The sequence below is a fragment of the Magnolia sinica genome, chromosome 5 (genome assembly GCF_029962835.1).
Source record: "Magnolia sinica isolate HGM2019 chromosome 5, MsV1, whole genome shotgun sequence".
In the NCBI taxonomy this organism is placed as follows: domain Eukaryota; kingdom Viridiplantae; phylum Streptophyta; class Magnoliopsida; order Magnoliales; family Magnoliaceae; genus Magnolia; species Magnolia sinica.
Window position 1 is genome coordinate 24,931,257 of NC_080577.1, and position 27,837 is coordinate 24,959,093.

At 39.7% G+C, this 27,837-nt stretch overlaps 1 protein-coding gene and 1 pseudogene across 2 annotated transcripts in view; one reads left to right on the plus strand and one right to left on the minus strand.

The window, feature by feature from the left end:
- The window catches only part of LOC131245798 (very-long-chain aldehyde decarbonylase GL1-4-like), a 50,754-nt gene that overhangs the window by 20,215 nt on the left and 2,702 nt on the right, over positions 1–27,837 (plus strand). Inside the window, exons 7-10 of one of the 2 annotated variants that reach the window (XM_058245502.1) lie at positions 203–403; positions 901–1,002; positions 1,125–1,298; positions 1,947–2,283. In XM_058245502.1, the coding sequence (XP_058101485.1) occupies positions 203–403; positions 901–1,002; positions 1,125–1,298; positions 1,947–2,108 (639 nt within the window). In that variant the 3' untranslated portion in view covers positions 2,109–2,283. Of the gene's footprint in view, positions 1–202; positions 404–900; positions 1,003–1,124; positions 1,299–1,946; positions 2,284–27,837 lie in introns of those variants that run through there. The other variant, XM_058245503.1, reaches the window with a different exon arrangement.
- On the minus strand, positions 16,305–21,099 carry LOC131246151 (uncharacterized; annotated as a pseudogene).

The window sequence follows — 27,837 nt, forward strand, 5'->3', positions numbered from 1 at the left end:
CGATGGACTGAACGGATGTCATGCAAACATCATGCTCAGGCCGACCATATTAGATTGGGACCAACCCACACACACACAAATAAATGAAGTGTACGATATTACCCATATGTTGCATGCATTTTTCATCTTTTATTTTTATTTTGTGAATTTCTACCACGTCAAATAAGCATAAATAAAGTTTCAACTTGATACGAAATTTCAGGGGGAGGAATTCAACAGAAATGGAGAGCTTTATCTCACAAAGCACCCGAAACTCAATATTAGAATCGTGGACGGAAGTTCGTTGGCAGTTGCCATCGTGCTTAATAGCATTCCCAAAGGAACAGAACGAGTCCTTCTAAGAGGAATCCTTTCCAAGACAAGCTATGCCATTGCACTAGCCTTATGCCAAAGGGGCATTCAGGTAAATATGATTAACTCACACTTTGAAATGTTGGTTTCCTCTCCTCATTTAGTAGACATTTGAAAATGAGTTCATCTTATTTTAATTAACCATGATTGTATATCAGAGTTCTTGTTCTCTAATACATAATTATTATTAACTAAAATATTTTTGGGAATCTACCAAACAGGGCCTAAGTGAATTGATTAAGCCTATATGATTCAAGTGTCGCTGCTTTTAATTCTTTTAATTTAATGAGAAAATTACCAAAATAAGCTTCTTTTTGGAAATAACTTATAGCATGGGACTCCAAAATCCTTTTAAGTTTATAGAAGGCATGTTTTTTAGTTGGAAAGGAAAGAAAATTTTCCCTATGTGGGTAATCAATGGCCTAGACTGACTTGAAGAGCCATGTGTCCAATCCCCTAGCCATGGGGCTTGAGCCATGTGTCCAAGCACCTAGTTCTGGGCTCAACCTAGATTTCTCTTTTTACTGATTAGAGGTTACATGAGAACAGATAATTACAGTCTGTAGTGATGAATATGAGAAGCTGAAACTACGCCTTCCAGCAAAGCATGGGTGTTACTTGTTCCACACCAACCATTATAACACAGCTGAGGTAGATTTTTTATTTCTAATTTTGTTCTTTTTATTACTTTTTCCCTCGTACGAGAACTGGGAAGTGAGAATATATATAGTGCGGTAAAAAACATGTTTTGATAGCTGCATGCGTGAAAGCAGGCATGGTTAGTAGGAGATGGATTGAAGGATGAAGAACAAAGAAAAGCACCCAGAGGCACGCGTTTCATTCCCTTCTCCCAATTTCCTCCAAAGAGACTACGATGGGACTGCATTTACCACACCAATCCTGCTATGATCATTCCTCCGGCTCTCGAGAATATGCATGCTTGTGAGGTTAGTCCGCAACTTCATATAAATGCAACCAAGTTATTGTTAGGGGTGGCAACTGGATAGGCGGCCCGGGCTGAGACTTGGGACCCCCAAACTTAATTTGCCCGAGGGCCAGGCCAGAGCCTGAAATCTAGGCCTGATGCCTGATGCTTAGGTACACCACTGTTATGATGGTTTAAAGATACTCATTAATTGTTCCCATTCCATTTTAATGTATAGTCTAAAGACAAACGCTGGATCTGGGGTGACGTTTATTTGATCCGAACTGTTTATATCATGGTTAAAAGACTCAGTGGCTCAATCCAAACTCATCCGGCCCTGAATTGAGTCATGAATCGCCTAAGTCAGGCTTGACCTTTGATCACTACACACACACACGTTGGTCTCATAGGGCCAAGGCCAATCCATCCAAATTACGGCCAGTGCTTAGGGGACTAGGGCCCAGCTAGGGACCATTGCGACTCCTAGTCATTCCTTAGGATGCTCTTTTGATTAATAGCATTATAGGAAATATCATTAGCTTTTTCTCATTTCCTCTTGATTGAACCAAATGTTTGCAATTGGATTCCTTGTGCAACCAAATATATTGATGTTCATTTATAAGAGAAGGATAATACATAATTTGTTTGGGGGTGTGTGGATGTGTGACAGAACTGGCTGGCAAGGCGGGTGATGAGCGCATGCCGTGTGGCTGGAATAGTGCATGCATTGGAAGGATGGGACACACACGAGTGTGGCCAGGGAATGCTTGACGATGAAAAGGTATGGGATGCAGCTCTTCGGCATGGATTCCTTCCGTTGGTGTATGAGTGATTTAGATGTGTCCCAAGGATGGAAATATATAGACATGATAGTTATTTAATAATCTCTACGTACTTGTGTTTTGTTTAAATATGGGAAGAACATAGACCTATATTATCATATGTTGTGTTTGACTGTTTCTTTGCTTCACTATATTGTTGAAAGGCTGCTTGTGTCCTTAGGTATTGGAATTTAGAGCCATAATATCCTACAAGTCTCTAGGATTTAAAAAAGAAGGAAAAACTTCAGTCCCACAGTAATGTAAGCTGATTGCATTGCAGCAGATCTTAAGGCATGTTTGGTACATGGCATTGGATGGGATTATGTGGTATGTAATTGCATTTGACCCCATGAAAATTTCATCCGGGGCTTGATAACAAATGGAAGGATTGTCTTAATCCTAGTATCACATAGTCCAAAGCCAATGGTGGATAGTGCAGGATTTTCAATGGATTTCAAAATCCACTACAATTATAGGCCCTATGGTGTGGTTTTTTTTTTTTTTTTTTTTTTTAAAAAAAAAATGGAAGATTTTTCATTCAACAAAGAGCTTTACATGACTTCGGGCAGGCCCAACAACAAAAAGGGGAAAGGCCTGCCTATCGTGAGAAAGAACACTAAACTCATAAACAGACACGACGAAAACTGAGAAATCAAACCTCCTCAGATTTCCCAGCCCCACTCTATCAAGAAATGACAGCCCTCTAGTCATCTGAGGCACGATCGTGGAGGAGAAAATCAGATAAATGGGCTTGACCATTACTACCCCTACGCGCTAGGTCATCGGCCACTCCATTTGCCTCCCTAGGACAATGCGCTATTGACACCTCTAGTTGACTCATGAGGTTTTTGATCCTCCCTGGGCCCTACATTGATACATGTGTTTTATCCACATTGCTCATCTTGTCATCCATACATGCCTTTCACATGTGACATTCAAACTGCACATGCACACTGGTGACCAAACCCTTTTGTGAAATGTAGTCCCTTGATTACAATTTCATGGTCCACCAAACACGGATGGTACATAATATAACATATTTATCAAGGGATGAATTTGATCTCAAACATGGGATTGGACAGTGATAATACCATGGTACTTCGAAACATATAATCATTGTGTACTAAATAATGTTAATCCCATCTAATACAATTCCATCCCATTTAATACTGCTGTCCAAATAGCTCCTTAGATATTAAGGCCATTTTATCATATGTCTCCAAGTTATTAAAAAATTAAGAAAAGGAAAAAAAGGAAGAAAGTTAAAAGTCAACTCCTCAGCAATGCAGGTCCATTTGCGATGAATCCACTACATGTAAGAACTCTCTATAAGGTGGGCCTTGTTGATCAAGGGTCTGGATGATCCTAAAGGGTTGGATAATGTGATCGGGTGTACCAATGGGCCCCACTAAGTGTGATATATCCATAAATTCGTATAGGGGTGGGATGCAAGACCTATAACACATAGTATTCCAGTGTAACTGGTATTGCAATAGGTGTGGAGCCTTTAGGGAGAAGAGTTTTGATGGGTTTCAAACTCCTCTACCCTCATATGTACAAAACAGTGCTGGTCCCCAATCCAAGACCATCGACAAAAGCTTCAACATCTCGTCTTCTCTAAAGGGTGCAGAGGAAAGGAATACCTCTACATCCTAATCTACAACAATGGCTTCAGCAAGGTAAGCCATCTACTTCTTCAGATCTCCATATCTAATGCACAGTGAGGTACTTCGGCAATTCCACATTCAGATCTTACACTACATGCATGTTGGTTCCATGCAGAAGATGGAGAAGCTAAAAAAGATCATTGCAAGATGGCTAGATTTTTGACCAGTGCACTGCAGCAATTGGTATAAGAGCCAAAAGGGGTATCAAAGTCAATTATTGCATGTTAGACACAAAGGGTGTGGTTGCAAATAATATCATTAAATTTCATAATATTTTGTATTAAATTATCTTGATTTTTGGTGCAAACAATAAAAGATATTACACACTCTTAAAGAAGGAAATATTACAGCGGACAGTTTGGCAAGACTTGGTAGTAGTGGGACCTGGAATCAGCTAATTTTCAGAAGGCAACAAGACTTTCGTTGGATTGTGTGGGCTTAGGTACGTTTATAAAGAGGGCTGACCCCTCTTAATCATGACCTGGTTTTCTTCCTGATGGTCCTTGGTCTTGCTTGGGATCTCCCAGATGGGTGCATGGTGGTTGTTGGGGATGTTGTATAGCGCACTTTGTGTGCCCATAGGATAGGTGAGGCCTTGTCTTTTTGTTTGGCGCTTGCCCAAAAGCCTGTAAATGTCTTGTTAGGTATAAAAAAAAAAAGTAAAATAAAATAGAAGAAGCATTTCTTATGCATTATTTACTAGCCACATTTAGGACACCTCAAATAGAAGCAGCCAAAAGCACCATATAAGGAAAAATGCAAAAGCAGCTTCCACCGAGTTTTTAATTGACATAAAGACACCCAATCGGCAATCTAGACCACCCATTCGTACTACCAAGAGTAGGCCAAGGTGCAAAGATAGGATATGATAACCCTGGACTTTAAAACATGACGCAGGGATAAACGTGATGAGGATAACTACTCCGAATCCACGGAGCTTCTCTGGACTCCTCACAGAGACTTCTCGAATCCACGAGGAAAGAAAGCAGAAAATAGAAATAAATTCTAAGAAATTCGAAATTGATTAATTAATGAATAAAAATGAGTTCACAACCCTTTAAATAGGGGTACCAAGCAATGGGAAAGAAATCAGAATCAAACTACAACTCAAACTCCTAGAATCCGCGACTTACTATAAATAGTAAACTTACTATTTATAGACGGTCGTGATGTCTACTAGTGCGCAAGGTTTTCGGCCAAAAATAGTAAGTGTCCTATTTAGCTTCACCAAACTGTTCTCCTAATTATTCTAAGCCCTTTTCACGTTGGGCGTAACTCCTAAGGCCCGACGGATGAAGAGTTATAATCAAACTAAAACTTATTATTTATAGTAAAAACGAAATTAAAACAGGGAAACGACCGTCGATCCAGGGGTTTTTCACAATTCCGGGCTACGCAACCTAGCGTAGCTGGGTTGGTTGGCTTCAGTAGCTCGTTCTACCCCAAAATCATATATTTTACGTCAGATAACTCATTCCGGATTGCAAGATACGCCCGATTTAAGGTTCGATGGTCTGGATCACTTCTGTCGTCGACCGGGCCTTTTCTGATCCATCTTGGCCATGTAACTGCCCGCGACCCGCTCTACATCAGTCTCCTCCACTTCAAAAGAACTCGTCCTCGAGTTCTCGTCATGTTCTGGTTCATGATACTCGGTCAGGTCCGCGACATTGAAAGTCTGTGAGATTGCTATGTCATCTGGAAGATCAACAACATAAGCATTGTCATTGATCTTTCGGATGATTGGTACTGGTCCAATCTTCTTATTTTTCAACTTGTTGTACATCCCGGTCGAAAATCTCTCTTTGTGCAGATGGACCATAACGCGGTCGCCCACCTCGAACACTTTTTATCGCCGATGCTTGTCCGCTTGTTCCTTGTACTTCTCGTTCGAAGCATGTAGCTTGGTCTGCACTTTTGCATGGATACCCATGATCTTGTCTGCCATATGGTCTGCTGTAATGCTCGTGTCTGGGTGCTTGGGCAGAGGGACCAAGCCAAGTGTGTGGCGAGGCACTCGTCCGTAGATAATCTGGAACGGTGATCTCCCTGTCGAGATATTCACCATGTTGTTGAATGCAAACTCTGCTTGAGACAAGGCCAAATCCTACTGCTTCAGTTTTTCTCCTAAAATACAGCGAAGGAGGTTTCCCAACGTGCGATTCACAACTTCGGTCTGCCCATCAGTCTGTGGGTGGTAAGCACTGCTGAATTGAAGTCGTGTATCAAATCGATTCCATAAAGTCCGCCAAAAGTGGCTAATGAACTTCGTGTCACGATCGAAAGTAATGATCTTGGGGACCCCGTGTAGCCGTGCGACCACCCTGAAAAATAAATTCGCCACGTGTGTTGCATCGAGGGTCTTCTTGCATGGGATAAAGTGCGCCATCTTGGAGAAACGATCTACCACCACGAACACCGAATTCATGCCGTGTTGTGTTCGTGGGAGACCAAGCACGAAGTCCATTAATAAATCTTTCCAAGGATCGTTAGGCACAGGTAACGGGGTGTAGAAGCCTGTATTCTGAAATTGCCCCTTGAAGGTCTAACAAACATGACAACGTTGTACGACTTTTTTCACATCGCGTACTAATTGCGGCCAGTAATATCGCTCTTTCACAAGAGCTCGCATCTTGTCTCGCCCTAGGTGTCCATCGAGGCCACCTCCATGTAGCTCCTGAATAATCTGCTCCCTCAGAAAACTTTGGGGAATGCACAATCGATTCCCTTTGAAGAGAAAATTGTCCTGTATATGAAGGTCACTAGGGTGACCGTCTTGGCACTTCATCCAAGAATCTTTGAAGTCCTCATCCTCAGCATACAGCTCCTTGAGACAGTCAAAGCCGACCACTTCGTTGCTCATCATAACAAGTAGTGATGCACGACGGCTAAGTACATCAGTCACCTTGTTAACTTGTGCTTTAAAACGAACGTGAATTCCTATAAAAATGCAACCCATCTAGCATGCACACGATTCATGTTAGTCTGACTATTAATAAACTTTAATGCTTGATGGTCAGTGTACAAAACAAACTCTCTTTGAATCAGATAATACCGCCAATGTCGCAGCGCCTGAACAACTACGTACAACTCAAGCTCATAAGTCGACCACTTCTTTCGGGCTTCACTGAGCTTCTCGCTGTAGAAGGTTACCGGCCTGCCTTCCTGTGATAATACTCCTCCAATTTCGACATACGAAGCGTCACACTCAACCTCAAATAATTTATCGAAATTAGGAAGCACCAAAACTGGTGTTGTAGACAAACGATGCTTGATGTCATGAAAGCTCTTGTCAGCTTTATCGGTCCACTGGAATGGTCCTTTTTTCATACAATCTGTTATAAGCGCGACTATGGTGTTAAAATCTCGCACAAATCGACGATAGAAAGTTGTCAACCCGTGAAAACTCCTCACCTCATGAATATTTATCGGAATCGGCCATTCCCTAATAGCTCGCACCTTTTCATCGTCCGCACGAATACCTGTGGACGTTACAACAAATCCTAGAAACAACAGGCTGTCAGTTAAAAAACTACACTTCTTCAAGTTGAGGTACAACTTGTTAATTTGTAGGACCTGCAACACCTGCCTGAGATTCCTATGCTCCGCCTCATCCTGGCTATATATCAATATGTCATCAAAATATACTACCACAAATTGGCCAGTGAACGGTTTTAGAACTTGATTCATCAAACGCATAAAAGTACTTGGTGCGTTCGATAGGCCGAAGGGCATGACCAGCCACTCATACAACCCTCCCTTAGTCTTGAATGTCGTTTTCCACTCATCACTAGGTCGAATACGAATCTGATGGTACCCGCTCCTTAGATCTAGTTTAGAGAACACCTTGGCCCCTTCTAACATATCGAGCATGTCATCCAACCGTGGTATTGGGAACCGATATTTGATGGTAATTTTATTGATTGCCCAACTATCGACACACATGCACCAGCTTCCATCTTTTTTTGGCGTTAATAATGCTGGTACGGCACATGGGCTCATGCTCTGTCTCAAGAGACCCTTACGAATCAATTCCTCCACTTGCCCCTGAAGTATCTCACACTCCTTCGGACTCATCTGATAATGAAGGCGGTTGGGTAGGCTAGCCCCAGGGACAAGGTCTATGTGATGTTGGATGTCCCTCATAGGGGGCAATCCATCAGGTAAATCCTCAGGCCAGACTTCTTTGAATTCGTTTAGCAACAGTCTTAAACTTGGAGGGATGTTTGAGGGTTCCTCTTCCTCGCCCTTCACCACTACAGCGTATACCTCGCCGGTTTCCTTGGATTCCTCCATAAAATCCCGAATGGTCAATAAAGAACTCCCCTCCACTTTAGAGGCTTCAGGGTGGTTCTCTTGTGCCATAGGGGCAAGGATTATTTTTCGACTATCCTTGACAAATACATAAATATTATCTCGTTCCCGATGGGTCGCATCACGGTCCGACTGCCAAGGTCGACCGAGTAACATATGACAAGCTTCCATATCGAACACGTCACAAAGTATTTAATCTTTATAATTTTTGCCAATTGAAAACGAGATAATGCATTGTTCAGTTACCTTGGTCTCATTCACCTTTTTTATTCAGCCAATCGAGTACGGGGAAGGATGTTTCATCGTTGGTAGAAGCAACTTGTCCACCATCACTCTTGAGACGATGTTCTCGCTACTACCACTGTCTATTATCACATCACAGACCTTTCCATTGACGGTGCACCGAGTACGAAATATATTATGTCGTTGTGAATGTAATTCCTTTCGTGGGTCATACAGTAATCGCCTCACAACTAGAAATTCACCACGATCCTCGCCCGTCATTTCATCGCCACCTGCTATTTCTTCAGTGATTTGTTCATGTTCATCAAAGCAATGGTCTTCTTTTATGGCCTCATCTTCAGTGTCCCCTTCGTTTATAGTCAAGTGTGCTGCGGGACGTTGAGGACAAGTGTTTGATAAGTGGCCTGATTGGCCACAGCGATAACAATTGTTCGACCTTGGCCGAGCATAAGGATTTGAAATCCTACTCGGACCCGCTGTTGTGGGTGCTGCACGTTGAGGTCTGGATGAGCCGCTTCCCATATCACGGTTTGTGGTTGTAGGAAGTTGAGGTACTAGGTCTTTTCCTCGTGGCAGCACTAGATCCTACGTGGGACCCATTATGGGGGGTCGAGTTGAAGGATATGAACGAGCAGGAGCCCTTGCAAGTTATGTTTCTGCCCTACCCGCTAATTGAACTGCTTCATCCACAGTCCCGACTGGGTACATCTGAACTCGGTCCTGAATTGTCAGTCGCAACCCACCTAAAAATTGTGCCACCTTCTGTGACTTAGATTCTGATAGATCGTTTCGTGTAGCCAGCCATTAGAATTCTTCAGTGTAATCTATGACTGTTCGATTTTCTTGTCTGCAATTTTGATATTGCTGAAATAATATCTGCTCATAATCACTGGGGAGAAATCGAGATCGAAGAAGACGTCTCATCCGTGGCCATGATGAGATGGGCGCCTTGTTCTGGCAGGATCGTGAGAGTTGTAATTGTTTCCACCATTCAGAAGCATCAGATTTTAATTTAAACGCTACCAATTTTACCCTTTTATGATCTGGCATGTCCATGTAATTAAAATATCTCTCTACTTCGGCTAGCCAATCGAGAAAATCTTTTATACGTAATAAACCGTTAAAACTAGGAAGTTCAGTCTTACCTCGATAGTCTCTTTCAGCACGATCTAGATGATCACCTCCATGGATTGGTCGTCTGGTAAAATCCTCATTAAGGTCTTCATCACTAGAACTTAAATCATCTGGTGTAGCCCTACGGTTTGCCAATGGTAGTGCTCTAAGAAAATTGGGGTTGCGTCGTACAGCAATCATGGGTGGTGGAGCCACCATGGGTGGGAGAGCAACCAAAGGTGGTGGAGCACCGCCTAGGGCTCGGGGTGGGAGTAGCGCATCCGTAAGACAGTCGAGAGTTGCCTACAACCCTTGCATGGTCAACTGACTCTCCCGGTGGAAAGCTTCCATTCTTTCCGAAAGATAACGAATCCCTGGATCACCGTCCACAGGATTTTGATTCATACCTTCATTATTTGCCATCGGCCTGAGGGGAATCCTCGCTCTGATACCAATTGACGCAGGGATGAACTTGATGAGGATAACTACTCCGAATCCACGGAGCTTCTCTGGACTCGTCGCAGAGACTTCTCGAATCCACGAGGAAAGAAAGCAGAAAATAGAAATAAATGCTACGAAATTCGAAATTGATTAATTGATGAATAAAAATGAGTTCACAACCCTTTAAATAGGGGTACCAAGCAATGGGAAAGAAATCAAAATCAAACTACAACTCAAACTCCTAGAATCCGCGACTTACTATAAATAGTAAACTTACTATTTATAGACGGTCGTGATGTCTAGTAGTGCGCAAGGTTTTCGGCCAAAAATAGTAAGTGTCCTATTTAGCTTCACCAAACTGTTCTCCTAATTATTCTAAGCTCTTTTCACGTTGGGCGCAACTCCTAAAGCCCGACGGATGAAGAGTCATAATCAAACTAAAACTTACTATTTATAGTAAAAACGAAATTAAAACAGGGAAACGACCGTCGATCCAGGGTTTTTTTGCAATTCTGGGCTGCATAACCTGGCATAGCTGGGTTGGTTGGCTTCAGTAGCCCGTTCTACCCCAAAATTATATATTTTACGTCAGATAACTCATTCCGGATTGCAAGATACGCCCGATTTAAGGTTCGATGGTCTGGATCACTTCTGTCGTCGACTGGGCCTTTTCTGATCCCTGCTGCAAGCTCTTACAGAGACTAACACATACACACCCATGTTAGGTAATTTCAGTCCTACATAAGAGCCTAAGTTTTACACAAGAACCTATTCAAGTTTAGGTCATAAGCTCTATATTCAATCATATATAAGGAAAGAGTATGAATGAACTTTACAATTGACAACTTGTCAGAGCTCTTTTGTAGTGCCTTGCTTGAGATGCTTGATCAATGCTTTCCCGTGCTTCAATCATATTCTCAGTTGCTCACATGATCGTTGATGCTGATGGTTCACCACCATAATCAAACACCTTACATGCGATGTACCAATAAAGTGACGAAGGTGATGGGAGGATGGTAGAATCTCCTACAACTAAAGGGATAGTTTTTTTCCATAGGGATTTACCTAAATGAGTGCTCAAGAGATTTAACAAGGATTTTTCTATAGATATACTACGTACTATCATCCCGACTCCACACTCCAGCATGGTCATTCCATTCGAACCGCATATTACATTGCATCTACAGTACTTAGTATTTTGAGTTACCTGTGTTCTGTATTTATATGGTTTAGATACGGCATCTGATATTTGACTCTTTATAACTCCTCATTGGTATAGTTGATCTGTATTGCGTATTCTGAAATTGCTTGACTCATGGGCTTGTCAGTATTTTCTCTTACTCTGATACCATATGATTCATGACCTTACACCTATTTCGATATTGAATGATTATGACATTGTATTGAATACTTAGCACTTACCTTGTGCACACACCTACACCACCCTCTAAGCTTTCTATAAGCTTATACAAGATGGATGCGTGCAGGTGAGGTTAGATTGCAGCAGTGTTGAGCTTGGAGCGTGCAGCGGTCTTCTGGAGCTTGATTTTTTTATTTATGTATTTTCCCTTTCAGTATTGTACTCAAATGATTATATTAGTGGATATGTGATGTTGATATTACTTTTGTGAATTGGGTAATCTTGTGGTTGTGCTTATTACGAGTTAAATGTACAAAAAAAAAATTCTCCTTGTAGGATCCCAGGATCGAAATCTGGCGTATGAACGCTAGGAGTTAAGAATGGGGTACTACGGAGGTTATCGACACCGGATTCGGCAATCTGGATTGCTGTGAATCCGATTTATGCTTTGCATACCCACACCCAAGTGATTCTTTGGAGCCATAAATAATCCACGGCAAGGCTATTGAGTAGATGTTTCAAAATAGTAACTGGACCTATTTTGTTTTTCCTTCAAATCTTAGTTGTTCATTTTTTATACTCTCGATTAGATGGTTAGACTCGTCTGATCCAAGGTGTTGTCCTTGTCGAGTCAAGAGTTCAAACCAGAGGCGTGATGTTGGCTTCTAAATGTGTCTGTAGCATGGAGGAGGCAGCCCGCAGCCCTGAGGTGGAATCGGTTGACCATCTCTTCATCCATGGACTGCTGGCCTCGTCTGTTTGGAAGTACTTTGGAGTCAAATTTGGGATCCCAGCTTTGCTGGCCCACTCGGTGGAAGCCAGACTGAATCAGTGGTGGAATGTTGATCCAGGTGGGAGTAATTGAGCTCAGCAAAAGGCAATTCCTTGTCTCATTCTCTGGGAGATTTGGAGGGCCAGAAATTCCGGTAAGATGGAAGGTAAAGCAATTTTGAGTGCGGCAACAATTGCTCGAGTTAACTGGTGGTTGAGTTCTATTTTTGCTGAAGGAGCGCATACCCCCAAGGAAGTTAGGTTCGAGGTGGTGCGATGGTCTAAGCTGCCCATGGGCTGGGCCAAGCTCAATCTAGATGGTTCGGCTAGAGGCAACCCGGGGCTGTCTAGTGGTAGTGGGATTTGTAGAGACTCCAATGGAGATCTTCTGTTTGCATTCTCAGTGGGATTCAGGGTTGGTTCTAGCAACAGGGCAGAACTTCAAGCTGTGTGGAATGGGCTATCGATTTGTTTGAGCAGGGGTCTTTCAAGAGTGGAGGTGGAGTCCGACTCTAGGTTCGTGGTTGATCTCCTGTCCGGGGACTCGCGCCCTTCTTGGCCTTGAAGACATTGGTTAAAGAGGATTGCTGATCTAAGAAGCAGAGGCTCATTCCCCTTTAGTCATATCCCAAGGGAGGTTAATGGCCCGGCTGGCACGTTTGGGCAGCGGTTCTCAAGGAAGCAACTTCTTCTCTGTCTTGAGTGAGCTCCCAACTTAGATCAAAGGGCTTATATTTTTAGATAAAACTGGGTTGGGGTCGATTAGGAAGCGGTCCTAATAGTCAGTTTTTTCTTCCTCTCTGTTGCGTAGTCACATAATAGGTGCCCCCTTTTGCGGGGTGCCCGAAAGAGTTGCCCAGGTCTTGTAAAGTTTGATTTTTGTGAAATGAAATCATCTTAATTAAAAAATAATTAAAAAAATTTTAAAAAAAAAATCTTCTAATTAGTGTTTTCTGTACCATGGCATGACCTTGGTGGTGTGAATTAATAATGCAAATAGATGATTGGTCCAACTGTGTATATGAGTTAGAAGCTTAGTGGTGCTCCTAAGGTCCTTGTTAGGCTTTAACTATGGTATCTAACTGAGCCCTAAGCCAAGAAATTTCACTTTTACCTACGAAAAATTTCGTAGGTAAATGATATTATTTCGTAGGCAAAGAGCTTTACCTACGAAAACTTTCGTCGATAATTTCGTTGGTAAAAGACCGTGGCTAAAGGTTTTTACCGACGAAAAATTTCATCGTTGGCAATGGTAAGGCATTTACCTACGAAATTAAAAACGTTAATAAGACTTTTACCTACGAAATATTTCGTAGGTAAATGATATTATTTCCTAGGCAAGAGCTTTACCTACGAAAAAATTTCGTCGATAATTCCGTTGGTAAAAGACCGTGGCTAAAAGTTTTTACCGACGAAAAATGTCATCGTTGGCAATGGTAAGACGTTTACCTACGAAATTAAAAATGTTAATAAGACTTTTACCTACGAAATATTTCGTAGGTAAATGATATTATTTCGTAGGCAAAGAGCTTTACCTACGAAATAGTTCGTCGGTAAATCACCGTTGCCATAGATTTGTTGTCAATGGTAAGACTTTTACCTATGAACTTGTTCGTAGGTAAAAAGTATGTTAAGACTTTTATCTACAAACATTTCCGTAGCTAAAAAACACTGCTAAGACTTTTACCTACGACAGTTTTCGTAGCTAATAGCTATTTACTCAACCTCTTACCTACGAAAATTTGCGTGGTAAAAGTCTCTTTTTTACCCCCCAAATTCAGGCAAAATTTCCTGTTATACACCTGTTACAATATATTTCATTATATTCACATTCGCATTTTTCCAAACAAACACAAACTACATCCATCCTTGACCTGAGGCATTCTGGTTTTCTACAAAACTAATTTGATCTAATGCTGGTTGGGACGACAACACCATCTTTTCTTCTTTTTTTTTGCTTTTTCTTTTTCAAGAGCAGAACTGAAGAAAACAAAGAGAAACAGAGGATTCTGGATATGTCGTTGGGACAACCTATCAATGCTTTCCTAGAGTAAAGCATCCATGTTCAACAACAGCTCTTACATATGTATCGTTGAGTGCAAATATAAAATAAGTAACAATTTCTTTATATTCAAGTTGAACATGAAAAATTAGTGAACTATGGGAATCTAATCACATAAAAGCATCGCGATGCTCCAATCATCAACAGAAGCATCAATTGAAATTATAAGCAAAACATAAACATCTTAGAAAACACAATAGGCAGCTGGATCCTATGACCTTAGGACATACCATCTCAGAGTTGAAGCCGAGAACCAGGAGACTTCATAGGTGCTCCATGTTGCTGTAAATGAACTGTAACTCAGACAGAAAAGTAAAATGTTGCACATAGCAACAGTGATGAATTCTCCAAATAAAACATAAAAACATGAAACTGTTGTATCATGTTTTCATGTTTGGATTAATATTTTCTGTTATATCAATTTTTAAGACTTAGTTGGACATTTAGAAAGCATTAAGACTCATAATTTTTTAATACTCAAATTATTTCTTAATATCACGAAGTCAAGCCAGCTCCAGCCCCTCCCTCCATGCCAATAAAGCATAGGAGAAAACTCCAATATATTGTATATTCCACCAAATAGTAGTTTCTTCCCCCTTTTTTCTGTGGGTAGGTAAATTGGGATCACACCTGAGACCTAAATGTTGCGTCAAAGATCACCATCCATGGAGCAACATGATCGAATGAACTCATAGTTACTACTTACTACATTCATCCAACTGTTAAGCGAATTTAGTGGACCCACATATCTTACTCCACTACCTGAAAATACACATCGCAAATGATTATGTAAGAATACAAGTGATACAAATAGAATACATCAAAAAAATAAAAAAGAAGACTGAGGGAATTTCACCTTTGCCTAGCTGTAGGCTGTAGCAGGTTCTTACAGGAATAAATGAGTTGCTATCTATAGAACTGCAGGCCCTTAACGGTGGTGATTGGTTTTCAGCCTTTCATGGATGAGTTGGAGATGTAGTCCTGCTTGTATTTCTTTGGGATGGATATACATTGTTGAGCTCGATAGTGGAAGTTAAGTGGGTTTTTATTAACAGTTAGTTTCTTTCCTTGTTTTTCTTACATTGTTTAGCAGGCTTTCGTTGCTGCCAATAGTCCAATCTCAAATAGGTGTTACCATTTTTTGGTTTAACACCAAAAGAAAAGACATCTTTTACCTTTAATCCACTTTGGCAATCTCCATGAACTGAGGGGGTAATTCTGGCCATACCTCCTCATTTTCTCCAAATTTAAAATTCCGTAGGTGTGTTAGGAATGACAGAATATGGGATTAAAAATTAAAAAAATTAAAAAAAATCCAAGTTTTTCAGATTTGTCACAGGAAAGGGGATTCAAATATGAGAGGGTGCACACATCTCAAATACTTTCAGGGATGGAAGCTGGAAGCTGGCAGAATCCAGCAGTTCTCCTACCAATTTTCTTTCATCTCCCCACTTGAAACGAATGGATGGAGCTAATTCTAATCCTATTCAACTTATCTGCAGTTCAACACCAGTTGTGTGCAAACAGGCTCTTAAACATATCGAATTTCGTTTTATGATTTTAATAGATACAAGTTCGAGTGATTCTGCGACCAGTTGCTCCCACTGAGGAAAGCTGACCATTCCACACTAATGGGTCCACAATATCAAAGGCTCACCTAAGTAGGGGCATCAGGATTATTTGGTTGACAAGCAATGCAGAGGCTACCCTAATTAGAGATGGAAACGTAACACATCCAAACAAGATCCATGCCACTCATCAGGTGGGTACCACTGTCATTACCTACAAATCAGGCTGGTACTATCATCAGCAAGGCCAAATGTGTACAATAAATAAATAAATAATTGATAGTTGAAGAGAATTAACCAACATGGATTTTGGACTACAGCAAATGCACTACCTTGTGAATAGCTTTTTATTTTATTTTATTTTATTAAATGAAGCCCACTCATGAGTTAGTTGCTCAAATGGGAGTTTTTTCTCAAATGAAAGTAATTCATCTGGTAGCTAAATTTCAGCAGCAACATCTGAGTTAGTCGCTCAAATGGGTGTTTTTTCTTAAATGAAAGCAATTCATCTGGTAGCTAAATTTCAGCAGCAACATCTGAGGACACCCTTAGAGTAACTTTCACAAGTGTACCACTCATTCAGTATAATCAAACTCCTAGATGCATTACTGGTAAACCTCCTATTTCTACCATTTGATCATCAGGCAGAGGGAATTTCACAGTTATCCCTACAATGGGTTAGCTGTTTTCCCAGATCTTGCATCTGTCCATGCTTTTGCAATCGTCTACTTCATGTCATCATCTCCGTCCTCATACATGTTCTGCAACAGGTCATTTTCTCAGCTTAATCCAGAATGTGCAACCCCTTGATATCCATGGTGGTTGACAAAAGGAGGTAATGTATGATGCTCAGCCTATAGAAAAAAAGGGCAATTTTCAGTTGTGTCAGCATGCCGGACACTTGAGGCCTGCTTTTCAATGATCCAGACAGTTCATTTCATGCTAGCATAACTACTTTTCGGTTTTTAACCATCCATTTGTAGGAAAGCAATTATAGATGGCGAGGATCTTCTCCCTGAGGTGGTTTCCACAGCATTTACCCAATCAACAATGGGGCACAACAAAAGCTAGGACTCATATGCACAGAATGTTGGCTCAAAAAAAAACTGCTAGTTCAGGCCGAGGCATAGGACATTTCCCAAGAAAAGAATGGATACAGGACTTACCTTCATCAAATCCATAATTCCAGCCATTGGATCCTTTTATGTATCCATATTTGGCTTCAACTGCAAAATAATAAAACTGCAAAATAATAAAACAAACCTTATAACCATTTCCGAGACCAAACCACACAAGTTGGAATGTATAGAGCTGTTCAAAGATGATAATCTCCAAGGTACCCAAGTACCCATGTGGACATATACATTCAACTATAATTCACAAAACAATATCAATTTCAGTTTTCATCATCCAAAGACAGGCTGACTCCTTGGATAGCAGTAATGTGGATTGCCATATAATAATAACAATGCCTTTTTTTACCATGCCATGCATATGTTCTTTCATCATCCAAAGACACAGGAAATGAAAGAGGAAATGAAAAATTGGCATTTACCTTATCTTCTTTGAAGTGCAAATCAAGCCAATTCCCTTTTGAAGTTTTAGACAGTGTGACAATGACTCGGTTGGGCTTAACAACCACCTTACATTGCTCAGGCACAATCTCCTTGTTCAACTTCAGTATGGCACAACAGTAATTCTTCCCTTGAACGTCATGGAATTTAATATCAACAGACAGGCTTGAAAACAGTTTCCACCTTCTCTTGCTCCACACCCTCCAAGGACACGTAAATCTTAAAGGAAAACAAATAATGAAAAATAAAAATCAACTTTTACATTTAATTTCTATCAACCACAAACACTAGAGACACATGAGAATATGTTTCCCCAACTGTCTTTAAAAATTGAAGTACAACATTTATGAAAATAAGATTTAAGAAGGAAAAAAAAAAAAAAAAAACCATGTTTGTATGTACAATTAAGCTAATGGTGTTCCCTAATGATTGTAATGAAGAAGTAAGCCTCAAACTGGAACCATATTCCTTTCCAATCTGACTTGAAAGTGGCATAGTTGCAACTGGAAGCCAAGTCCTTGAATATGATTGCCAGGTACTTTTGCTTATTTCCACTTTAGTATACTTTTAATTGCAACCAAATTCGATAGCATCCATACACACCCAATTCAAAGTAGGTGAGGCTCCTACTAGTGCAACTCATCTCATACCTATTTAATAAATACAACCAGAAAAATTAAAAAAAAACACCAGCACAACTTTCTGAGTATAGTATTCTTCATAGTAACAGAAATTTGTGAGATTCAACAAGGAGCTGAGTTAAGAAATCTGACAATACCATATGCAGAAATATGCCACATGTGATGATTAAAAGTTCTCTTAACTTTTGAACAATACCATATGCAGAAATATGCCACAACACTTCAAATTCGGAAGTTGAACCCGAGTTTTGTCTAGTTTTGTCCATATGTACTACAATAAAGGTTCCAGACCCAACCCAATTTGACCCCCACTTCAGCAACAAGAAGGATACATTTTGTGCTTTGTATAAAGGCAAAAGAAGTTTCTTATGGTACCTCATAAGGAAAAAGAGATCTTCCTTCTCAAGCAAATAACTGATAAAGCAGAACCCAACATCCAAGAAAGTCCATTTACACCACAAATCAAAATTTTATTAATGCAACAAGCAAACTTGAAAAAAGAACCTAAAAAAATAACAAGGCTAATAGGTACATGCATAGAAATTGTCTATTAGGTGATTTAAGTTATGGACCAATAAGGAAACTGAGAACTAAGAGAAAAATGCTCTAGCTGTACAAGAAGCATAACATGCAGTTACCAATGCGCAATGACGAAAGACGGAGCTAAAATCCTCCAAAAGTGGTGACTCAGATGGTGTTGTTCCCACCAAGTGGAGAATAATCCATTGAGTAAGTATTTCCTGAATCATGGGAATCAATTCAAGCTATACATGGGAGATGTCTTCATGAACCATAAGGACCTACAAACAAGTAAGAAATTCAATAGAGAAAAGAGAGATTTAGGTGAGATTCTCAAAGCATGGCCGTAATTGTAGAAAGGTTTGCATTTTAACACAATTACATAAAAGTTTCACTAGAAAATGCATAATGACAGATGAGACTGCCTGGAAGAACTTGGAAGAAAACAACTCAGTGCAGCCCAAAGTTGACAAACAGTGAACAAATTCAAGGCAAAGATGGTACTTCTTTAAAAACATCTAAAAGATGAACCTGCAAAAGTTTGGTTTTCAGGGGAACTATAAGACTTGCTACATCTAGAAATTTGCTAGTATTTACAATGAGGAGGTGGGACCTCAAACAGAGAAAGTTACAATGAGGAGGTGCCTATACAACCTGCATTCCAATAGCAGATGAAAGGACATTCTCCCAAACATCAGTGATGATTTTATTTTAAAGAAAGAGAAACATAAATACAGAGAGGGCTGACAAGGGCTCAGATACAACAGAGGCATTGCATCGGAGATGACTAGCTCCAATCCAGTCACCCGCCGCAAGTCTGTTCACATGACTGTCTGCCTCCCAAATACATCTTTAAAACCAAATTCTCTTTCCTACTCCTAGCAATCATATTTCTATTTCAAAAAGCAAATACAAGACTGATCTCTGCATTAACCATATAGTTTATTTAATACCATTGTTTCTCCTTCATTTGAATTTAGTCTAGAATGAATGAAGCTTGGTAGATGAATGTGTGCTGGTTGACTCGAAGACAACCAAGATTTTTTTTTTCTTTTTTTTTTTCCCCCTTTCCAAAAGTCCTGTCTTTTTATTAAATTACTGTTGGTTTTCAGATAAATTATTGAGCATCAGATAAAAAGGGAATCGCATGCATGTATAGTAAATAAATTATTTATTAACTAGCAACAGTCTTTCAAAAGTTGAGACAGAACCTTGGGAAGTACAAAAAGGCGAACAACACTGCTATATTGAATTACAAAAGAAAAGGAATAACAAGATTATGAATATCTAAGATTTTCAAGAGCTTCTAAAAGTATGGAAGGATTTCAATGGTTCCATCAACTATAGTGAAACTATAAATAAAACGGCCATTCAATTCTTAAAAGAAAATATATACTCCGAATCTATTTCTTGAAATTTAACTCAGGGAAAGACATGATGAGGTTGATCACTGTCTTCCTTAGGATAACTACTCCAAATCTATGAAGCTCTTTGAATTCTTCATCGTCGACATTGGCAACATTGCTACATTAAATGTAGTCTGTGATAATGTGGTTCAATCACATTGCAATAAATAAGAATTTTTTTATTTGTGACAAGCAACTTTATTGAATTGCATATTTGATCATGTGCAATTGCATATGCGACAACATATTTTTGTTTTGTTTGTTTTTTTTTTTTTTTGAAAATTAAAAAAAAAATCAAAAAATATGAAAAAAAAAAAATTTAATTTGTAAAAAAACAAAAAAAGAAGAACAAATTAAGGATAACTTTCCTAAGTTAACAAATGGGGATGTTTTGTGTTGTATTAGGAAAAAACAAAAGAGTTCTTTCAAATCCACATGAATATCATTTAACTGTTTTTGGATTTTCTACTAATAGTGTAAGAGTAGAAATCCAAAATCACGTATTAATGCGCAAGTAAAAAAGAATGTAGTGTTGTTGTCGACTTCGAGTTCTGCTGCATTATGTTTTTAAGGATGTTGTATATCTAAAGGCACTCAAAGATGGATTTGTTGTATTAACAAGGTGTAATTAAGTTTGCTTATTTTTGGCTTTTTGTTTATAAACTGAGGTATATATAATGCTTGGCCTGAGGCTTTCTATGGCATGTTTGGGTTTTCAACTTGTACAAGTGGGGCCCATGTTCAACCCTCATCAGAATTTAAATAGAGGCACGGTGGCTGCCGTTTTTCCTGCCAAGGAACGGCCCGAAACAGGGGCATTTTTACCCAGATTTCCGGACTGATATCAGTCCGATTTCTGGGATTTGTTGCAGCTCAAACAGAGCCCGATTATGAACTGTTTCTGGACTAAGTTTTAGCCCTCAGCTGGGGCCATTTTCATGCCATTGTTCGGCCCCAACTAGCGCCTGAACTCAGGCCATGTTCGGCCTCAAACAGGGCCCGTAATCAGGTCACGTTTATCCTCAAAACAGGGACCGTATTCAGGCCCTATTCAAGCTCCGCCATGGATGGATCGTGGCCCCAAACTTGGCTTATATCAGGGCCTTATAGCTACACATATGGAAGAAGGAGAAACAGATAAGAAGGAAAGAAGAGAAAGGCTGAGTTGTGGACTGATTACCTAGCCGGGCTTGGCTCTACTCCTCCCTTTTCTTCTTCATTTCTCACCCCTTTTTGTGTGAAAACTCTGAAGGGAACTGGATCCTTGTTATAGGCAGGGAGAGTATCATCCAACGGCTGGGATTGTTTCTGCCATTCGGCCATCGGCGCGGCCTCTTTTCACCGAAGAGGAGAAGACAGACCAGATCTGGGTTAGGGAACAGGGAGAGAGAGAGAGAGAGAGAGAGAGATTTGGGATTTGGGGGTTTTTTTTGGGCGCGGCTTTGTTTTTAAGCGCGCGCCCAAATTTAGTCCTTGGTCTGGTATGGCTCTGTGGGCCCCACCATGATGCGTGTCAAACATCTAACCCATCAGTCAGATGCACCATCCCATGGTGGGCCAAGGGATTAAAAATCAAATCAATCTATTACTTTTGTGAGCCACACCACATACAAAAGTTGAGAGGGGTTACCCTCTATTAAAACATTCATAATTATTTTTTGGGCCCACCGAGATGTGGCCCACAAATCCAGCCCATCCATTATGTGTGTGCCTCTTGGATGAGGGGTCATACCAAGTTTCAGACGCATCCAAATTTCAGGTGGGGCCCACCAAGTGCTTTTATATGTTTTAGGCATGTCTTCACATGATTTTAGATGGTATGGCCCAACGGAGTTTCGTATACAGCTAATTTTTGGCATATAGCATAATTTAAAGGGGACCCGTCAAATGCATGGTGTTGATGTTTGACACATGTCATGGTGGGGCCCACACAGCTTGACCTCATGGGGATGGCATGGATTAAACACAAAGGTCAAGTTGTGTGGGCTCCACCATGACATGTGTCAAACATCAACACCGTGCATTTGATGGGCCCCCTTTAAATTATGGGATATCTCAAAAATCAGCCGTATATAGATTTCAAGTAGGCCATACCTTCTAAATTCATGTGAATAAATGCCTAAAACATATAGAAGCACTTGGTTGGGCTCACTTGAAATTTTCATGCATATGAAACTTGGTCTGACTCCTCATCCAAGTGAGACACACATAATCGATGAGCTAGATTTGTGAACCACATCTCGGTGGGCCTAACAAATGATTATGAATATTTTGGAACCTCAATCAAGCTACATATGAGAAAGATATTGGGCTTACAAGATTGATCAACAATTCCAGTAAAATTTGATTTAAACATCTGAAGTTATTTACTCTTTAATTTGAGCTGATTAGATTGTCCAAAAACAATTAAAGGTTAAATTAGTGGATGTGCCTAATAATTTAGTAATTTTATTTTTCACAAATAAATTTCAATTTCCTTTTAAAAATAACATTTTTTTTCCAAAATGTATTTTTTTTTTTTACTCTTTTAACCAAATATCATTTTTATTATAAAATATTTCAAAAATATTTAAAATACAAATTTTGAATTTTTATTTTCAAAATCTCAAATATTTTCTCATATTTTTAATTTTTTCTCAAAAATTTTAAAATGCTGATTTTTTCCTTCAAAAGAATTATTTTGTTCTCAAAATTTTTCTTAAACATAGTTAAAATTTCTAAGCTTTTCAATATTCTTTTTTATGAGACATTACAAATCATCTAAATATTACCTTTTAATTATACATATAAAAAAATTTCCATTCATATGATATAAAAACTAAACATATATATATATATATACACACACACACATTTTTACTGACAAAAATTTTTAAAAATTAAAACATTTTAACATTACTATAAAAATATATACATTTTTACATTGTAGGTACAAGTAAACTTTTTGTATTTAGAAAATTCAGAACACCCTTTAGCTACGGATTTTTTCGTAGGTAAATATGGCTTTGGTAGGTAAAAGTAGGCTATTCGATTTTTAAAAAAATTGAGAACACCCTTTAGCTACGACAATTTTCGTAGGTAAATAGGGCTTTTACCTACAAACCTAAATTTCGTAGGTAAAAGTAAGGTTTTCAATTTTTCCCACCCTTTACCTACCAAAGTTTTTGCAGGTAAAGAGGGCTTTTTGGTAAAGTAGATTTATCGATTTATTTCAGAAATTCAGAACACCCTTTAGCTATGAACATTTTCGTACGAACTTTTATTTCACAGGTAAAAGTAAGGTTTTCGATTTTTCAAATTTCAAAAGACCTTTTACCTATGAATATTTTCGTAGGTAAAGAGGGCTTTTCCCTACGTTACCTTCTTCCGCATGTAAAAGTAAACTTTTCGATTTTTTGAAATTTAGAACACCCTTTAGCTATGAATATTTTCGTAGGTAAAGATGTCTTTTGCCTTATATTTCGTTGAGAAAAGTAAACTTTCCGATTTTTTTTTGCTTTTTGAAAAATTAATAACACCCTTTACCTACGGACATTTTCGTAGGTAAAGATGCCTTTTACCTACGAAATTGATAAAAATTTCGTAGGTGAAAACACCCTTTACCTACGAAAATTTGCGTAGGTAAAGATGGCTTTTACCTATGAAATTAGATTTCGTAGGTAAAAGTAAACTGTCGATTAAAAAGACCCTTTACCTACGAAACTCTTCGTAGGTAAATATGACTTGTACCTACGAAATTTAATTGCGTTGGCAAAAGGTTACTTTTACCTACGAAAATGATTTTCGTTGGTAAAAGTCATCTTTACCTACGAAAATTAATTTCGTAGGTAAAAGTTTTGTAGGTAAAAACCATATTTCTTGTAGTGAGCCCTAAGCCAAGAGAGAAATCCTTTTGGAAATGTATACAAAGAATGGAGCTTTTCTAAGCTAAGAGGAGTGTGCAATAAAGGTAATGTACTTGACACCTCTGTGCTGCCATGGTATGATGGGTTCGAGATCCAATCCATCCATCATAATGGCACCACTATGTTGATGTCGTTGCCCAAGAATTGTGTAGATCCACTGGTTAGGTAGGCCATAGTTTACAAAACAAAAGCATGACTCTGAGAAACTTTTTTTTACCCATCCGCACATTTTTAATATTAGGATTAAGTGGTGATTGGATTAGAGTTTATTTTTGCAAAACATATACAAGTGTATTAAATCTCGCACGTATATGCCATGTTGACATGTGTAGTGCATACACAAGCTTTTTTGTGCATGCCTCTGTGCTTAGCATAGCTCATAAAGAATGTATTTTATGACGATGATTCGATCTCCTTGGCAAACAAAGGCCTTGTTTTGTGGATAACTAAAAATGAGTTGATCTCTTTAATTAATTTATAAATATCCCTCTTCCTTTCACTCTCACTTTGTGTACGCCTTTGTGCTTAGTGTAGCTCATAAAGAATGTAATTTATGATGATAGTTCAGCGAACACCTCACACACACAAGCACTTGCACTATAATGGGATTTCACTACAATGAGCACTCAAACCTATAACCTCGTGTTGAAACTCTTATGAGTTTATTACTGAAGCATGAGTAAGGACCCATGGGCCACAACTCTCTATTTACTACTAATTATACTGGATCAATTCATTTTCATGTGTCCGCCAAATAGAGCCTAATCATTGAAAGTGCCTTGTTTGTCAATATACGTGAGTGCTAAGTTTGTCAGTTAAGTGAGCCATAAGTTGAAGATATCAAGTCCAAGACTTAGCAAAGTTGAAGGCATACGATCGTGCTTAACAGGTAAACTAAAGCCTCGTCAACCCAAAACAGACCTTAACAGGTATATGCTCCCATAAGAACCTAACTTACCCTAAACTATTTAAAAAATCTTCTGGTAAGTTTAAGTTGTTTGCACTTTGAGTATTGGAAGAAGTATGAAACAAACAGGCACTTGTTTCATTCCCTTCTCCCAATTTCCTCCGAAGAGACTGAGAAGGGACTGTGTTTATCACACCAATCCAGTAATGACCATTTCTCCATGTGAGACCTGACCTAAGTTCGTATATGTATATGTGTGTGTGAGTATGCATCTCGTTTATTTTGGTCCTGCGGTCCTACCGATCAAATTTCGGCGACTCGCGACCCTCGGATAGTGTTTGCAGTCATCCTTGAGTCCGGTCACGTGGACCCGACTTAGGTCAATCCTAGACCTATGTCATCTCGTTCGTATCGTCATTGCGGTTCCAACGACGCATCTTGTGCATTCATCTGACTTATAGATCAAAAGTTGTGAGCATTTCATCATGTGGCCCACTTTTTGTACAAAAGCATATGGACCACTCTCATGGCACGAGTTCCCATGCACACCACCCACACACACTACAATTCTCATGGAATAAACACTACCCACACCTAACCTACCCTAGCAAACATTGTTTGTATCACCATAGGTCATGATTGCTTTCTCTAACCGAGGGAGAGCAATGATGACTCTCCTACAACCCTCCCTTCCTCTCTCTCTCTCCTCCTTCATTTCTCTCGTTTTCCACTTCCATGGTGGAATGTCCAGCCCTCCCTCTCCTAATTTTCACCAACTTCTCCTTCCTTTCTTCCTCCATCTAGCCACCACAAACTCATCTTGACCATTGAACCTTTAAGCTTGGAGCTTGGAGTATTTAGTGTTAGTGGTAGCTTGAAGATTCAAGGTGGGTGTTTTTCACAAATGCTAATCTCCCTTCCCTCTCTTAGTTCTTTTGTTTCTTCATGTAGGGAACAAGTGGGACCCGCTAATCCATGGTGGGGATCCCATCTAACCCTTTGGATGTGGCCAATGGGCCCATCTTGTGCATGCATGACCATGCATGGGATTTCTCCCTTAATAGACCCCTTGCATGGGGATTTTTCCTATTTCCCTAAGTATGATGGGTCCTCTAGACCCTTGCATGTGGCTGGGATGGCATCCCAACCCTTCGTCTCAAAGATCTAGGCCATGCATCACAAGATCTAGGTTGTACATGTGTTTGTAATGTTGTTTGTGGTGATGATTGTGAAGGGAGGGCCTCAATAGTGGTGGAGACCGCCGGATTTTCCTCTTTTTTTTCCTTAATATATCCTTCATTTCTGATGTGTGTGGAATATCCAGACCGTCTAAGCAAGGTGGATGCTCATGGCTATCCATTCCTTGGACGTTGACAACCTATTTGCTCCTATTTGGATGCATGCAATGGGTTTTGTAAAGGGGTTTTTGTCTTAAAGTTTGTGGGGCCCACTGAGGTGTACCACAACACTAATCTTATAGGGTATTTTTCCCTTTAAATCAATGGTTATGATTAGTTATTTCAAGACATACCTTGCTGTCCAGAAAAATTCTGGACTGTTTTTAGATTATCTTTGGCATAGTCTATGGACTAATTTGGAGGATGTTTTACCTCCACTTTTTGATTATTTCTAAAGGTGTGGACCCCACCTAGAAGTATGACAAATTTCACCCTCATCCGTCCCTATTTGATCACCCAAAAGGGTGGGCCAAGGAGGGTGGACAGTCCAGATTTTCTGGACTGTCCAGCCACACTGTTTGCTGAAAAATCACAAATATCAACCTGATTTTGAAATAGTGGCTATATACTTGTATAGGAAGGTTATCCTTGCATTTTTCCGAATTTACATAGACCTGGACCCACTCAAATGGGGTGCAAAAGTCAGGGACAGCAGCATTGCTGCAGCAGGAAAATAAAAATCTGGACCTTGTTGTCCATAAATTGCAGGAGTTAAATAAAATATTTTTACTATCCCAAAAATTCTAAATTTTTGCAAGTAAATGTCCCACCCATGGTAGGACCTACCTAAAAAATTTCAGGGACAAGGGATCCCATTTGGGCATCCAAAGGGGTGGGCCAATATACTGAACTGCCAGAAATTTCTGCTTGCAATCCAGTAACATAGTCCCATAAAAATAAATGTTTAAAATTACTTTCTAAGAAGGTGGGCCATATTTCTGGGTCCCACCTTATTGTAGACTTGATTAGGGACCTTGGGTCCAAATTTTAAAAATCTTAAAGGCCCAAAACCCACCCATTTGGATGGCCCATTCAAAACAGTTATTTTCAGCAACATTCCACCCTGGATACATTGTAACTCCTGAATTTATTAAAATACTTTTGAATATCCAAAAATTATGAAACTTTACAGAGAGGTGGTACACCCATAGTGAGACCCACCTACAAAATTTTGGGACCAATGGACCCCTTTGCATACCGTGGCAAGGGTCGGACTGGCCTACCATGTTGGGACGTCCAGGTCAGTCTGATTTTCTGGACAGACTATTTTATTTAAATTAATTAAAATACTTAGGAATACCCAAAATTTTTGAAATTTTATAAGAGGTGTGGCCCACCTATGGAAGTGTCACGCTAAAAATTTTCAGACCCAACGGATATTCGAGCTGACCGTGGTGTGGCCTGCAAATTTGGGTCAGTTTTGGACCAAATACCCAGGCCCGTAGGACTACCCACCATAGGACGCCCCTACCTTGGGCTGTTATTGGACCTGTATTCCAGCAGCATGGCCCACTCCTAGTGTGTGTTGTGCATTTCCCTCTCATCTGGTGGGACCCACAGTGATGTGTGTGGGTCATCAGAAAATAAATACTATAAATCAATTTATTTGCTGGACATCAACAAACCCAGAAAGTGGGTGGGCTGCAAATTCAGCAATGGGCCCAATGTTGCCGCCCCATAAATGTCTGTTTTAGGACAGTATGGCCCACTAGATTTGGAGAAGATTTAAGTCAGTTATCTTATAATTTTATTTTTATTTTTGGGCTTAATTAGTGCATGATTAAAGGCCCATTCCAATTGGATTCTTCTCGAGCTAGTCTTCTAGTTAATGGGCCTTATAACCTTGGTTGGGCTGGAACTTTTGATAGGCCCATTGGGCCCTTGGGTCCTATATTTACCTCGCCATTGTGATGGGTCTTATGTGCCAAATACTCAAGTAGTTGGGCCCTTACTTGTCCATTATAATAAATCCATACTTGGGCCGAGATGTGAGGCCCAACTTACTTGTGTT